The sequence below is a fragment of the Caretta caretta genome, chromosome 1 (assembly GCF_965140235.1).
Source record: "Caretta caretta isolate rCarCar2 chromosome 1, rCarCar1.hap1, whole genome shotgun sequence".
Taxonomy (NCBI): Eukaryota; Metazoa; Chordata; order Testudines; family Cheloniidae; genus Caretta; species Caretta caretta.
In genome coordinates this window covers 120,073,090-120,090,215 of record NC_134206.1, presented here as the reverse complement: position 1 = coordinate 120,090,215, position 17,126 = coordinate 120,073,090, and the positions used below count along the sequence as shown (strand labels likewise).

Here is a 17,126-nt window from a genome sequence, read left to right as displayed (position 1 = left end):
TGGGGCCTTCATGGATTTTCTGGTTCTAAAATAAATTATAAAATCTGAAGCTCTGGATGTCTTCTCTCATGTGAGATATTCTTCTTCTCCCACCAGATGGGCCCAAAATTTAGTTAAATATTTGGGACTACTTCATCTAACCTGAAGCACTTAGGGGAGAGGAAAGTGATCAGGAACAGTCAGCATGGATTCACCAAGGGAAAGTCATGCCTGACTAATCTAATTGCCTTCTATGACGAGATAACTGGCTCTGTGGATGAAGGGAAAGCAGTGGACGTGTTGTTCCTTGACTTCAGCAAAGCTTTTGACACGGTCTCCCACAGTATTCTTGCCAGCAAGTTAAAGAAGTATGGGCTGGATGAATGGACTCAATCTAGCCAGCTTTCTATCCACCTTAGTCGGGCTCAACGGGTAGTGATCAATGGCTCCATGTCTAGATGGCAGCCGGTATCAAGTGGAGTGCCCCAGGGGTCAGTCCTGGGGCCAGTTTTGTTCAATATCTTCATAAATGATCTGGAGGATGGTGTGGATTGCACCCTCAGCAAGTTTGCAGATGACACTAAACTGTGGGGAGTGGTAGATACGCTGGAGGGTAGGGATAGGATACAGAGGGACCTAGACAAATTGGAGGATTGGGCCAAAAGAAATCTGATGAGGTTCAACAAGGACAAGTGCAGAGTCCTGCACTTAGGACGGAAGAATCCAATGCACTGCTACAGACTAGGGACCGAATGGCTCGGCAGCAGTTCTGCAGAAAAGGACCTAGGGGTTACAGTGGACGAGAAGCTGGATGAGAGTCAACAGTGTGCCCTTGTTGCCAAGAAGGCCAATGGCATTTTGGGCTGTATAAGTAGGGGCAGCATTGCCAGCAGATCGAGGGATGTGATTGTTCCCCTCTATTCGACATTGGTGAGGCCTCATCTGGAGTACTGTGTCCAGTTTTGGGCCCCACACTACAAGAAGGATGTGGAAAAATTGGAAAGAGTCCAGCAGAGGGCAACAAAAATTATTAGGGGACTGGAACACACGACTTATGAGGAGAGGCTGAGGTAACTGGGGATGTTTAGTCTTCAGAAGAGAAGAATGAGGGGGGATTTGATAGCTGCTTTCAACTACCTGAAAGGGGGTTCCAAAGAGGATGGCTCTAGACTGTTCTCAGTGGTAGCAGATGACAGAACAAGGAGTAATGGTCTCAAGTTGCAGTGGGGGAGATTTAGGTTGGATATTAGGAAAAACTTTTTCACTACAAGGGTGGTGAAACACTGGAATGCGTTACCTAGGGAGGTGGTGGAATCTCCTTCCCGAGAAGTTTTTAAGGTCAGGCTTAACAAAGCCCTGGCTGGGATGATTTAGTTGGGGATCGGTCCTGCTTTGAGCAGGGGGTTGGACTAGATGACCTCCTGAGGTCCCTTACAACCCTGATATTCTATGATAATTTACTACAAAAACTCATTCTCTAAATATTCACCCTAGGATAGATCTTCAGCTTGTGTATGTTATCATAGCTCCACTTATTTCAGCTGATCTATGATAATTTACATCATCTGAGGATTTGGTCCTCTTTAATAAATTCAACAAGCTCTGGGACACTAGTGTTATCTCTCTCACTTTCATATATACAGGGAACTGAAATGGTACTCTTTCCTCATCTGCTGAATAAATTCAAGATACAAGATCTCGAAAGGTTCAGTCATATGCTTGAATAATTTATTTAGGGTCAGGGAAGGGTTCTCGTATTGCTCTGGAACGAATTAATTTTTTTATTTTGAGCTCAGAGAAGCCAGTTTTTCATATTTCAGGCTCTATAGCAGCACTTCCCACATGTATTATATTGGCTACACAGTCTTAACAGATATAGTGGTACTTCCACAAATCATGAGATGTGTGGCAGCCTCCTCTTGACCTCTCTTCCCCAAATTAAACGTAACTCCTTGTCCTCAGACATTCAGTTTAACCCATTACACTAGGAGCCCTCTTCAAGACTTATCAGGTTGGAATGTTCCAATCTTCATTACCCATTACTCCCTCTTTTCTTTATTCATTTTTAAGTTTTAAAATGAGTAAGATTTTAAATTTAAAAATAAACAAAAATAATTTACCTTCAGACAGAGACCATGGCTATAAAGTTTCATCCAAAAAGGTTAAATTTTATAAAACTTACTGGCTCCCCCTATAATATACGTATTCTGTTTAGCATTTAATACCTTTGCTTCCTCAAGCTCCTGATCAGCAGTATCCAAGACTAATTCTTTTTCTTTTTCCAGCTGTTCAGCTAATTTGTCAACTACAGCAAGTTCTTTACACAGATACTCATTCTTATTGGTCAAACTATCCACCTGACTCTCCACCACCTGCTTATTATCAAGCAGTTCCGTAACATGTTGCTCTAAATCATGGTTTTTCTTCTTCAGATCGTCAATCTACTAGGACCAGGAAGAACAAAGACATTTTACTTTTCTTAACCTTAAAAGATATAAACTGGAGGCATTTCACAGCAGAAATATTTATTTACACTAAACTGAGTGCAAAGACAGACAGTGACAAGCCCAAAATTTTCATTAATTTACACTAGTAGCATTTTGTAGAGATGTAAATGACTATCCAACGTGAAAGGCAATGAAGAAACAGGCTCCTAATTTCCACCCTAAAATGAACTATCTGCTTCTGTTTATTTCTCTTATCCATACTAGTTGTTTTCCTTTGATCAGCAGCTCCACAGCTTCTTTGGCTGTCCTCTCCATGTGATGTGTACACCATTTGTTGGTCTCCCAGTGTGATATGTAACCCCCCAGTGTTCCCTTGATCACCCTCACAAACTGAGCTGCTACAGTAGCATTTCTCTGATAGCGCTGAGAGAAGAAATGCCTCTCAAGCTCTGCCTGAATATCAATTAGTCTTGCCCACCAAGACTTTGCAAGTATCTTTTCCACCACCTGCATGTGGGGTCTATGTACTTCATGTGTGGAAAAAGCCAGTAGGGATGTACTAGGTTCATTATTGGTGAAGATTGTTAATATCCCCCTAAAGGGGAAAGAGGACAGGGTACCTGATGTTCTTAAGAAAACTGCTTAAGAAACAATAACATGTCAATGATCTTGTCACCTATCAACCTGCTCTGACCCGCTCACTTTTGGGGAAGGTCCATAAGAAAGTTGTGGCAGACACCCAGGCAATCTCGAGTCCTCAGATTTCAGAGATCTCAGTCAATCAGGCTTTAGACCTGATATGATATAAAAACTGCACTGGTGAATGATTTCATAGTAATTGATAAGGATTAAGTGTCCATGCTGATATTATTGGATCTGTCAGCTGCAAACAACACCAATTACTACAACATTTTATTGGTATATCTGCAGTCATGAACAGCAGTCAACAGACCTGCCCTTGAATCATTTTTATCAGGGAGGTCCCTAAGAGTGGTTTGGGACAAAAGTTTGTTCCTTCTGTCAAAACTGGGATTTTTACCGGGGCTAATTTTGTCACCCCTGTTGTTCAACTCATTTACTATATTAACAGAGTTAATATGGAAATATGAGTTGCAACAACTGATGAGAATCAGCTTCATATTTCCCCCACAACTGATCCAGTTGGTGCAGTGGAATGAATAACCCAATGCAGTTATGAATTTGGAGAATGGATAAAGGTAAAGTGGTTGAGTCTTAAAACAGACAAAACCGAAGTAATGTCAGCAAGGGGGATATCTGCACACTTGGTTGAGGGAATACATTATTTTTTTAAATGTCTTTCAAGTTTTAACATGACCAACATTTAAAATTACAAAAATAACAAAGGTGAAGCCAACAGCTGCTCGCCTTCATACCTGAAATAACTAACCACAGTAAAAAAATTTCCTTTACCCCACACAAACAACCTATATCATCTCCTCTATCCCCAAAACCCAGGCTAAATAGACAGGCCTTGAAGCATGCTCAAAAGGTCATCATATTCGGGCTGTTTTGGCCCACAAAGGAAAGAAGTGTTCTCCAAAGCTGAGGGCCCTAACAGAGAACACCCTGCTGGCATCTCCCTCTCCTTTATATTAACAGGATTCTAATCTGAGCAACTGTGAGAAGGTGAAAGAGGCAGTTTCTCAAGTACACAGGATCCAAACCATTTAGGGTTTTTCAGATAAAAAGTAACACCTTAAATTCTACCCAAAAATCAAAAGGCAGATAGCACAGATCACAGAGCACACGTTACATGCTCCTACCAAAATTCTGCACTCTGCACCAGCTTCATTTTCCAGGTTGACTGAGGTATAGCCTCATGTAGAGCATGTTACTATAACAATCTTGAGATGACAAAGGCACAAAAACGGTAGCAGTCTCTTAGCCACAGAAGGATGGAGAAAAACTTTCCTGGGCAATGTTACTATAGGATCATTCAGCAGCAACCAGGAGTCCAAAAGCATCTGTAGATTATGAACTCTAGAAACAAATGGCAGGCACACTTGCTAAATATGAGGGACAGACATAATATACACAATATCTTCTGATTTCTTCTCCCAACCGACCAGCATCACTTCAGCAAACTTTCCTCCCATGCGCCAATTCGTTCAACAGCACCGGCTGCTGGATCAAGTGAAACAAGGATATGACGCTGGATATTATCAACATATCACTACTGCTGCCCATACGTCCTCCCAGCTCAAATATACATTGAAGAAAAAGGAACACAAGATGGAACCAATTGTGAAACTCCAAATGACCTCATGCTATTGCCCTTAACAACCATCAGAGAACACTCAATAAGGAAAAGATAGTATCATCTGAGGAACTGCTTGTCCATTTCCGTTAGTCTGCAGATAAGTGACTACTACTCCATAATCAACAGGATAGGAAAACAGCCAGTAGACCTAACAATATCAGTATGGAGATCTCAGATTATCCATCAGTAGGAAATCTACCACCAATACTACCATGGCAGCTTCTGTCTTGCACCAGGGTACATATCTAAATTGACAAAGGTCAAGAAGACTCGAGGTATCTAGGTATTCTGAAGGTTGTCTCACTATAACATTCTATCTAATTTTAACCAGACAGAAGATTAGATACTAAACAGGAGCCAGATTACTACATCAAATGCTGGTTTCTTGAGAAAAAGCCAAGCAACAGCTTTCCTAAGAGACACTGGCATTCTACACTCTCTCATTTGACAATATCCACCAGCAATGGATCAAGTTTTCTCTTTTAGCCTTCCCCAGCCAGGTAGGACACAGGTTCCAAAAACAGGTTGTGGGGTCCCAACTCTTCTAGTACTTCTAGGGTGACCAGATGTCCTGATTTCATAGGGACAGTCCCGATTTTTGGGTCTTCTTCTCACACAAGCACCTATTACCCCCCACCTCCTGTCCCGATTTTTTTGCTAACTGGTCAGCCTAAGTACCTCAGTGATTGTTATTGACCTAAACTCAGCAAGAGAACGCTTAGCCTTTGTGCTCTCAAAATACTATTTGTGATTCAAATTACATATGATTCAAATTAGCAATCTTGGAATCATATTAGCACCTGGGCTGTTTCTGGAAGATAGAATAGCACTTGTAATTAAAAAAAATAGTTCTTTCACCTGTGCCTGCTAGAAGAGAGTAACCTTTCCAGTGCTGACCTTGCTACCATCAGCCACCAGACTACTATAATGCACTAAAAATGTGCTGCCCCTGCCCTGAGCACTGCTCCGCGCTGCCATTGGCTGGGAACCATGACCAGTGGGAGCTGGGGGGCACTGCCTGTGGGTGAGATCAGCCATGTGGAGCCTCCTGCCTCCCCCGCCCCGCCCGGGAGCCGGACCTGCTCCTGGCCGCTTTTGGGGCACAGCACAGCCAGGATAGGCAGGGAGCCTGCCTTAGCCCTGCTGCACTGCTGACCGAGATAAGCCTGCACCCCAACCCCGAGCCCCAACCTCCTGCCCCAGCCCTGAGCCCCCCCCAACCCAGAGCCCCCTCCTGCACCCCAAACCCCTCATCCCTGGCCCCACCCCAGAGCCCACACCCCCAGTCCAGCGCCCACACCCCTCCACACACTCAAACTCCCTGCCCCCGCCCAGAGCCCCCTCCCACACCCTGAACTCCTCATTTCTGACCTCACCCTAGAGCCCACACCCCCAGTTAGAGTCCTCAACCCCTCCCGCACCCCAACTCCCTGCCCCAACCCAGTGAAAGTGAGGGGGGGGAGCGAGCCTCCGAGGGAGGGGGAAATGTAGTGAGTGGGGGGCCGGCCTCAGGGAAGGAGCCAGGCTAGGATGTTCGTTTTTGCGCGATTAGAAAGTTGGCAACCCTACATCTGAGCTGGAGCTTCCTCATAAATAAGGTTTCAGAGTAGCAGCCGTGTTAGTCTGTATTCGAGAAAAGGAGTACTTGTGGCACCTCAGAGACTAACAAATTTATTTAGTCTTTTCTCATAAATAAGGAATTTCTGGAAGCGTATCCTCGACTCTAGAACTAGTGTCCCATCTCGATAACCAGACCATGAATTTGTTAGCATCCAGACATGCTACAAAACCCCTCTTTTCTCATAGGCACTTAAGTAGAGGGGCTGAACACTGAGGATGGTTTAGGATGTCTTTAGTTTTTGTGGGAGAGCATATTAACTGGAAAATGTGTAATGATAAATTAACGACTAACTCTGTGCATTAAATTTGGGGAAGTGCCTGCAACTCTACAGACAAAAAAAAAATTATGTCAATCTAAATGCAACATTGGTAACTACTTCACTGCTAATGATTTCAGCTGAAACATTTAGATATTTGGGACTGTGAACAAGTCTTGGGTGGATAACCATAATTTCCTCTTAATCTGGCCATTAGTCCTGGGAAGATTCCCTTCTCTCCCAACAACAGAGAGATGAAGGAATGACAGTAGTTGACCTCAAATGAATATACACAAGTCACTAACTGAACTATGATGTTTTTTGTTTTGTGAAGTTCCATCAATATTTAAAGGATGTTAAGTCACATTTACATAACGTTATCACATTCTGACAAAATGCTATAATGTAAATGATGCAACATAGTCAGGATATCACGCCATAACTGATTTGGTTCTGTAACTCTATTTGGTAAGAAAAGGCTTGCCAGCTCTACAGACTGTGACACTGATTTAAATAACAGATGTTATTGCTGAGTTATCATTTCATTATATAAAATTATCAGAATTCCTGTTCCTTACAAACTGTCACCAAAGCAAAAAACAAAAAGTAGAAAAATAAAACAACCTTTAAATTCAGTTTATGGATGACTTTGTCTTTGTTCTTAGGCTTTCCTTCCAATTTAAAAGGTTTCTCACTGTCAGACGGTGGATCCCTTATATCAAAATGGTCTTCTCTTGTTACCTTTTGGAGGAATGGAAAACAGCATAAGTAGTACTTCTGTGGAATGAATTTCTGCATGCAGTCATGAAGTGTGACCTTTGAAAATGGGAGAAGACATACTCCTGAAGATATTTCATAACAATATTTCCCCTTAAGGTACTAACACTGCACACTGAGAGAACATCCTGAGATAACACTATTCATGAATGCACCAGAGCAGCTAAAGATAAATTTTGTCCATTTCATTTTTAAAAACAAACAAAAGGGTTTAGGTTAGTCTGGTAGTTTAGTGGAATTGTTCTACAATCCCATGCAAGACACCTAGATTTCATTACTGGTCTCTTGCTCCACTGGTTGGGGAGAATGAGGGGAGAGGGAGTTAGCAGTAAAGCATATAGATTTTCCGTTCCTTTGACAAGTTTAAAAAGCAAGAGTGGGGAGGATCTTGTTTTAACTGAGTCTGACATTGGCATCAATTTCATTATTAATAATATTATCTACCATCTTTTACAAGTATAACAAAATATCAAACAAAAAACAAATATAAAAAAAAATCTCAACAGACAAAACCCAAAAATACATTCAACAAAGTGGAAAATATTTTTTTTTAAAAGAAAACAAATGTATACCACCAGGGCCCCACTCTACAAAGGCCTGATATTTTGATGTGGAAAACTAGTAGCAAAGAAGCAATAAGACTCAAATCTGAAGCTTAGAGTAAATTGCAATAAGAAGAATAAACAAAATCTTAAAAATGAGTGAGTGTAAATATACAAAAAGCATTACATTTAACTTAATTCTACAGGTTAGGTTTAGGCAGTGTAATGGCCCGAATAAAGCAGTAATAGAATAATAATAAACATAATGAAAACAAGCTTCATATTTCTGAACAGACTGTATACCAAAAAGAAAAAGTAGGAAACCTGGCAAGAAAGCCATTACAACAGTTAAGCCAAGAAATAACTGAATCATACATCAATGATTTAGTAACAAAGACAAAAAATTACAAATATTAAATTCTATACATTTTATTTATTGACTTAATATGTAAAACATAAGAGTCAGAATTAAACCCCAAAACTGTAGAAATGGGAGTCGGGGCTTGATCCAACACCCATTGAAGTCAACTGGAATATTTCCACTGACTTCAGTAGGCACTGGATCAGGCCCTTAATGCAGAAAATAAAATAACTCAGTTTGGAAGCAAAAAAGTTTTGTTAGCATTTTTATTTTGTCCATATTAAGCAATAAAAAGCAGCTAGTTGCTGTCCTAAAAAAATAAAGAAACTAAGTTAAGTATAGTTTGCATATAAATGATACTTAAAAGAATCAGACTAAAGGGGGAAAAAAGCAGTGGACCCAAAATAGAACCTTGTACTGACAATTCATAGGAGAGAAACAAATTCCTGCTGTAAAACCAGAAGACTGATTACAAAGGTAAAACTCCAATTATGTGCATACCCTTATGTTGTATATCAAATATATATCCTGGTCCTGCAAACACTTCCACAAGTGTGTAACTTTACACATGTGAGCAGTCCCATTGACTTCAATGTGCATAAGTGTTTGCAGGACTGGGCCCTCCTACATAACTGAAGTACAATGCTCCTATCAGTTGTGTCAAATATGATAGCAAAAAAATAAAGAGAAACCAGCTGGAGACACCCCATGGGGGAAAGGGTATAACACACAAGCAAAATGAACAGTGTGATGGCAGAAGACATCATATTAGTTTTACAATTGTTTTTAAGAGGGGTTCCTTCTGAAGGGGTAAGCTAAATGGAAAGAAAAGGGAAGGGAATGGAGGTGAGGGGGATCGGACAGGGAAGAAACAGGTAACAGGAGTAGACCTGAAGAGACTGTGAGAAAGAGGTTTGGCACAAACAGCCAGTTAAAACAGGACAGAGAAGGTCCTGTCAAAACAACTGTAGAAAGTTATCTAAAAATCCGAAGGTCCCTGCTTCTGCAGCTGCTCCTACCAGCTGGAGTAGTCCCGGAACAGCCACTGGATCTAGCCCTGAAAAAAAATCAAAACTGTCTCGTCTATTTAGATTGTAAACTCTTCAGGGCAGAGACAGTCACAGTGAGGCCCCATTCTTAATTGGCCTTAAAGCACTACCACAAAAAACAAGATTAATAGTAATTGATGATTAATAATAAATCCAAGAACCTCAAAACAGATGACGAACAATTTGAGGCGGTAGTGGATACATTATTATAATCTTATAAAACAACAAACTTGGTAGAATAATCATCTCTGCAGAATCATACTGAAAATGATCAGGAAAGTTATTGTCATAAAGAGATGGCAAAAACTGACCACAAGTTCTACCCCTGGGGGAATACGGCACGTGCACGGAATTCATGTCCTCTGCAGATTTTTTTGCTTCCCTGCAGAAAAATGACTTTCTGACAGGGAAGCTGCAAGAGCAGTCACACACCACTTCCTAGCAGCACAGGTACAATGTTTCAGGCACCCAGAGCAGCCAGTGGAGAGGTAAATCACTGCAGGGCTGGGGACACCCCAGCCTGTGGCTCCTACCCTGAGCTGGGATCAGCTGCTAATCATGGCTGGGCTGGAGGCAGGAGAGGATGGGACTGCCTCTTCCCCTGCAAGGAGTGGCTGGGGCTGTGTCAGACCCACCCCACAGAAACCTCCCCCAGCTGCAGGAAGCTCAGTATCCTCCCCTGCTTCCTGTCCCCATCACTCCTCAGCTGTGGGGGGATGGATCACTGTATGGGGAGCTGCTCCCCTATCCACCCAACCCCTGTGCAGCTGGACCTCCCATACCCAGACACCCCTGCCACGCCTCACCTGGTACATCCAGAACCCCCCTAGTCCTCCATACCCAAACCCCACCCCACTGAACCTCAACCCCTGCACCCTGACCCCCTCCCTCTGGAACCCCACCCCTGCACCCAGACCACCCCCACTGAGCTCCCTGCACTGAAACCCCCACCCTGATGCCATACCCCTGCAACACCCTGAGCCCCCACATCCAGACCTTCATGTCATGACTGCCAACGAGCTGCACCCAGACCTCCACCCCACCAAGCCCCCTGCCCGGCTGAGATCCTCACTCCCAGACCCCTCCGCTGAGCCCCAACAACCTTCACCTGGAAGCCCCTGCAGAGTCCCATTGCCCCTGCACCTGGAACCCCCACAAACCTCTGTGCATCCAGATTCCCCCACACCTAGACCCCCCCGCACTGAGCTGCCTGCACCCAGATTTTCCCACACAGAACCCTCTCACCCCACACATGGATCCCCCACACTAAGCCCCTCCACACTTGGATCCTTCCTGGTTGAGCCTGCCTGCCCCACACCTGGTGCAGAGGGGCATGGCCCCAAGGTGTTTCTGGGGCAAGCCCAGCCTTGTGCTGTGTCAGGGTCGGGTGCAGCCTCACTGCTGAGTCCCTGTCCTGGGGGTGAGGGGGCTGCAACGTGATCTCCCACCTTCATGCAGCCAGTGGCCTGTGCTCCCCACTGCCATGGTGGAACCTCTGCATTTATTTATTGATTAATAAAACTTGTAGAATTTTAAAATATTGTGCACAGAATTTTTAATTTTTTGGCACAGAATTTTTGGTGTAGAATGCCTTCAGGAGTAATGTTCAAACAGTTTTTAGACAAACTGAAAGAAAAAAATAGGACAAATACTCTAATTAAGGGTCTGATCCTGCTCTCATTAAATTTAATATGAGTTTTCCCAGAGATTTCAAAGAAGCAGGATTGGGCCAGAAATATGGGTGGGACAAATTGGTTCAGTTAAAAAAAAAAGTGGTCATGCTATGGAAGGAAACCGAAGGAAATACTGTAGATCAAAGACAAAATGCAACCTTATCTCCTAGTAATGGGCACATAAAAAAATTAAAATCAGCTAACTGAATGTAAAATAATAGTATTTTATCACAGATTACAATGAAAGATATTAAATGCAAAATACTGCATGAGGGTTAGAGTCTGTTCCTATGAAAATCAGCAGAAAATTCACTGGATCCAGCCCTGAAAAAAAGGAAAACTATCCTTGCTCATTTTTGTTTTAAACTTAAAAGTATCTTTGAAAACTAACAGATAAAAGAGCCGGAATATATATGCCTTTACGTATTTTTTATAAGTCTAGTATATCAGATCTATTTGACTTAAATAAAAAATAGAAGTGAAGCTTTGATAGCCCCTCACTGAAACTTGCTGATTTGTTCGTTGTGGGAAACCCGCTACCTACTGTATTTAGAAAGGTTTCAGAGGAACAGCCGTGTTAGTCTGTATTCGCAAAAAGAAAAGGAGTACTTGTGGCACCTTAGAGACTAACCAATTTATTTGAGCTGTAGCTCACGAAAGCTCATGCTCAAATAAATTGGTTAGTCTCTAAGGTGCCACAAGTACTCCTTTTCTTTTTGTGTTTAGAAAGTAAATGTATCCGAATACCTTTACGCAGAACCTTTCAGAATTATCTTTGCCTGGGCAGTGGCGGGTGCTTGTGGCGGAGGTGGGTGGAAGAAGTTAACCAGTACATAAAATAAAGCGTTTCCATCCTGATAGTCGTAATGGTGGGCAAGCAGCTTTTGTGCCTGGGCCAGGAGATTCTGATATTCTGCAAGACTGGTGCAGTTTGATAATGGCTTCTTTTTTCTTTTTTTTTTTAAGTAAACGACACTATCTGCACAGAAGCGGGCTGTAGACGCCATACAGCTCGATTAGGCGTTTCTAAAAATAAAGGAAGCTGCACAGGAGCTAAGGGCACTAATCGCCCTTACGCCAAACAAAGCCCAACGTCTCTCCATGCCCCCTGCCCGCCAGCCGGAGTCAAGCCGTCACCATGGTGATAGCGGGGCTAGCCCACGGCACGGGTCCCCAGCCCACGCTCAGCGCCCTGCGCTCCGACCGCCCCGGGGCGCCGGCCGCTCTCGTGTCACCCGCAGTGGGGGAACCCGCGCCTCGCGCCGGGTCTTACTGGGGGGGGGGGGTCTTCCCAGCGCAGGCTGCGCGAGCCCAACCCCAGGCCTTACGCCCCCACGCCCCACCCCGGCAGGGCAGGAGGGGTCCCCGGCTCCCACCAGACAGGGCCGCCCCCCGCCCGCCGCCGCCCCAGCTGCCCCGGACGGGGGTGGGGGGTCTGTACCTGCGGGGCACACGCCGCTTTCCTCCTCCTGCGCCCCGGGGACTTTCCGGCGCTCATGGCGGCGGCGGCGACTCCCCCGGCTCTGGCCGGGCTCCGCCGCCGCCCCCTCGCACTTACCCGCCGCGGCGCCCGCTTCTCCCGCTCCAGCCCCGCAGCCCAATCAGAGACCCCGGCCCCGGCCCCGGCTCCTCCTGCCGGGCAGGGCGGCCTCGCCCCGCACCCACCCGGGCCGCGCGGGGAGGAGGTATCCCCGGCCGGCCACCCACAGCTCGCCGCCCCCGGGCTCCGCCCAGCCACCCCTCCGAGCCTCCCGCGCCCCTCTCGTTACCTGCTGCATTAACCCCCTCGCTCCCCTGCGCGCCTCTCCCGCCCCGTCCGGAGCCGCGCGCTCCATCCCCCCTCCATCCCCCCAACCGCCGCTCGCGCGCGCACACAGCGGGTGGTGAAGCGCGTGCCCGTCGCGTGCCCTCCTGCCCCCCAGCCCACCTTCCCTCACCTGTCTCCACGCGCGCACCGGGCAGCGCGGAGCAGCCTAGGAGCCGCGCTGTCGGGCGTCAATTGATAACCCCCCTTTCCGGAGGCAGGGAGCTCGCTGCAGCCCGTTAATGGCCGGGGCGGCCAGGTTTGCCGACCCACCGAGCTCGGAGCGAGCGCAGCCGGCTGCAGTGTTAAATCATGTGCCAAAAGCCCAACCTGAAAACCACACACACAATTGCAGCTGCCGGCTTGGGGCAGCAGTGAATTGCGAGGCAGTTTCCACCACAGCATTCGCAAAAAGAAAAGGAGTACTTGTGGCACCTTAGAGACTAACCAATTTATTTGAGCATAAGCTTTCCTGAGCTACAGCTCACTTCATGGGATGCATACTGTGGAAACAGCTCACTTCATGGGATGCATACTGTGGAAACTGCAGAAGACATTATATACACAGAGACCAGGAGGTATTGTTTCATGGTCTCTGTGTATATAATGTCTTCTGCAGTTTCCACATGCATCCGATGAAGTGAGCTGTAGCTCAGGAAAGCTTATGCTCAAATAAATTGGTTAGTCTCTAAGGTGCCACAAGTCCTCCTTTTCTTTTTGCGAATACAGACTAACACAGGTGTTACTCTGACACCACAGCATTAATCCCCTTTTCACTGCGCCCAGCCCAGCAGCCGCGCGGCTGTAGACTCGCGCTCACGGACTGAGATGCGTTTTCTGTTTTAAGGACAACTCCTAAATGCTGTGAAATCCACAGGCGTGCTCATATTTTTTACTTGAAATTTGCTGTCAATGGATGATTAGTGGTCCAGATGTGGGGTCATTTGAGCAAGGGGCTCCTGAGATTCAGCCCTCACCCCAAAAAACCTACAGCGTGTTACAAAATCAACAGACCGTTACAGCGTTTTCTTAATGCACATCTGGGATCAGATTATGCCTCTGGTTGTCCCGCAATTGATCTCAGTCTCTTGACATTTATCTCAGCTAGGGCATGGTACCCACTGGCACTGGCCACTGTTGGAATACAGGATACTGGGCTAGATGGACCCTTGGTCTGACCCACCATGGCCATTCCTCTGTTCTTATATCTGCAGGCAGCTTGTGTTAGTAATTTAATAGCTCAAGGGGACATCATGTGGTCCTCGAACCTGAGCTATCCCCATGCTAGAAATCTGAGAATGATCTTTAGGCACGTTGCTATTATCTGCCTTTGATGAGTTATTTGTTTGTTTGTTTGTTTTTTTACTTTTGGAAAATGTGCTCTGCTGATTCTCAGTTAGAAGGGGTTGTAACTCTTTTCTGAAAAATAGGTTTCAGAGTAGCAGCCATGTTAGTCTGTATTCGCAAAAAGAAAAGGAGTACTTGTGGCACCTTAGAGACTAACAAATTTATTTGAGCATAAGCTTTCCTGAGCTACAGCTCACTCCATCGGATGAATTCAGTGGAATGAAGTGAGCTGTAGCTCATGAAAGCTTATGCTCAAATAAATTTGTTAGTCTCTAAGGTGCCACAGGTACTCCTTTTCTTTTTCTGAAAAATAATACTTTATGTGTCTTATATGCAGATTCTTACAACTTTTGGTGCAGAGATAAGGAATGGGGCAGGGAGATCAGAGCAGTGGAGGGTGTGTATGTGAGAGAGACAATGCATGGGAGCATTGGCATTAGGAGAGTAAAGGGGAGGGGATTAGGGGGCAGAGGAGTTGGGAGGAATAGGAGAAGGGGATGGGACTGCAATGTGGAGGGGATAAATTGAGATGGGAATGAGGACATAAGGGTGGGCAGTAAGAGAAGTGAGGGATTTAGGGGTGAGGAGCCTGTCAACCCCACGTTCTCCTCTCCCATATTTGTAGCAGGATCAGAGGGACTGTAATGCTTTCTCAAGATGCCCAGGACTGTGAGTCACCTTGGTAGCACTGGCCTTCAGCAAGAGGGAATCTTTCTTGTGGTAGCTGGGTGTCAGCTCCCTGACATTGCCTTCAGCGGCTCAAGCACTGTCCTTTGGGCTCTGCCAGACCTTCCCTCACCTTGAGGGAGCTGTAGATATACCCCAGCCCCAGAACTCCCTCTAAAAGTGTCTCCTGCTGTCTCCAGCCCCTGTCACTGAACCCTCACAAAAATTACCAGGTTTTCTGTCCCCAAAGGGAACAGTGTACACTTGTTTGATTCAGCTGAGGACTCAAACTTTGCTTAATACCACAGAACTGAGATGTATTTATAATAAAAACAAGAATAAGTTTATTAACAAAGAACAGATATTCAAAGATTCAAATGACTAGTGAGTAAGAATATTGGAAGTAGAATGGTTTAATATAAAACAAAAATATAACACACTTTTTAGTTGCTAAAATTTAACTTTAACAGATTACAATCCTTGCCTAAAGTAGTTTCTCCTCTAAGCCTTTTCTTCCAGCATCACCAGCCCACATGGCTGGGATCCACCATTCTTGGAAGCAGAAAGCTCCATCCATTTTGCTATCTCGGTGATGGATAACCAGGGCGCTGTCCCTGTCCCCACAGATATTGTCCAGTAAACCTTTGAAGTGTAGCCTTTTGAAGTGCATCCTCAGATAAAACTCTTCTCCCCTGTTGCTTGTTTTCCTGTGTGCTCCTTTCCTATTGACTTCACAAGTCTTGTCTTGGAATGCAAATGTGGCTCCCGTTGTGTCTGACTTACAAGGCTTAATTCACATCAGAGAGATAGGTGAATAGATATGCTTTGTTTAGAAGAAAACATGTTTGTCAACTCTGCCTTGTTACAGACTTTAAAATATGTTTTCAGTATGCATACACAACTCCTTATACAGTGTCCATACATATGTTTTACAATGATAATTATGACCAGTGTGTCACTTGCTTTTATTTGATACCTTGCAAGACATAGACACTGACTCTGTGGGTGCTTCAGGGCTGGAGCACCCACAGAAAAAAATTAGTCGGTTCTTAGCACTCACTGGCACCCAGATCCCCTTTTCCCCCAGTGCCTGCTGCCCTGCTAATCAGCGCCTCTCCCTCCCTCCCAGCACCTCCTGTCCATCGTGATCAGCTGTTTTGCGGCTTGCAGGAGGCTCTGAAGGGGAGGGGGAGGAGTGGGGATGATGCATGTTGAGGGGAGGGGGCGGGACTAGGGAGGAAGAGGCAGGGCAGGGTGGGGGCTTGAGGGAAGGGATAGGGTGGAGACGAGGCCTGGGGCAGAGTAGGGTTAGAGGGGGTGGGCTTGGGGAAAATGGTGGGGTGGGGGCAGGGCCTGGGACAGAATGCAGGGTTGAACACTCCCTAGGCCTGGAGGAAGCTGGCACCTATGTTGCAAGATATTATGGATAAATACTCTGAAAGTAGTGTGTTCAGTGCAGTGAGTTTGTCCAGCTTGACAGAACTTACTGTTATAGAACAGTGAACACTTTGCCATTTGGCACTGAGGTGTTCTTGGGGTCACAGGGTCCCTGCCCCTTGAGGGGGATCTGAGCCCTTTTCCCAGCCCCCATGTATGTGCTGGGAAATGTGGGGCCCTGCCCCGCTGTGGGAGTATGAGCCCTCTCCCTATCCCCCCATATGATCCAGGATCTGGGGAAGTTCTGCTCCTCTAGAGGAATCTGAGCCCCTCTTCCTGACCCCATTTCATTGCTGTGTAGACTTCTGGGCTCAGTCTGGAGCCCGAGCTCTGAGACTCTAGCCTAGATGTCTACACAGCAATGAAACAGCCCCGCAGCCCAAGCCCTGCGAGCCAGAGTCAGCTGGCATGGGCCACCTGTGGGTATCTAGTTGCTGTGTAGACATACTCTTAGACTTAGAGCGCTTGTGGGTGGGTAAGTTCTGCCAGGTAAGGACACTTAGGGAGGATATGTTTAGTTTTCCAAGGCTTCTGGGAGCTAGTTTAGTTATTTATTAAGAGGGACCCTAGATATATTGAACTCAACTCTTTTGCCTGTCATGAACCAACTGGCAGAAGGATTACACAGAAACCCTTGAAATTCCCATGAAGTTGCAGGTATCAGTTAGGCAGTTTTAATGAGTTTCCCTGTGCTGCATTTCCTGCTCCACAGCCTATGTGTTGGAATAGATATTTCATTTTCAGCCACAGTAAATGCAACACAGCAACTCATTTTAGTGGTCTTAAACAACAAATATGTGGTATTCTTCCTGTTTTCTTCAGTGTCACTTTCAAAACTATCTCATCTATGGTTGTTACACCTGGAGCACTTACAGCTGTGACAAAA

The 17,126-nt window shown here is 45.5% G+C and overlaps 1 protein-coding gene across 10 annotated transcripts in view; it reads right to left on the bottom strand.

Annotated features, from left to right (window-relative positions):
* Positions 1-12,789, bottom strand: part of TSGA10 (testis specific 10) — a 206,818-nt gene extending 194,029 nt beyond the window's left edge. For 6 of the 10 annotated variants that reach the window (XM_048858247.2, XM_048858223.2, XM_048858233.2 and 3 more), the window contains exons 1-3: positions 12,428-12,639; positions 7,209-7,325; positions 2,205-2,420 (exon numbers count right to left, since the gene is read on the bottom strand). In XM_048858247.2, the coding sequence (XP_048714204.2) occupies positions 2,205-2,420; positions 7,209-7,325; positions 12,428-12,484 (390 nt within the window). In that variant the 5' untranslated portion in view covers positions 12,485-12,639. Of the gene's footprint in view, positions 1-2,204; positions 2,421-7,208; positions 7,326-12,427; positions 12,640-12,755 lie in introns of those variants that run through there. The other 4 variants (XM_048858238.2, XM_048858256.2, XM_048858265.2 and 1 more) reach the window with 2 other exon arrangements.
* Between the last annotated feature and the right edge of the window lie 4,337 nt (positions 12,790-17,126).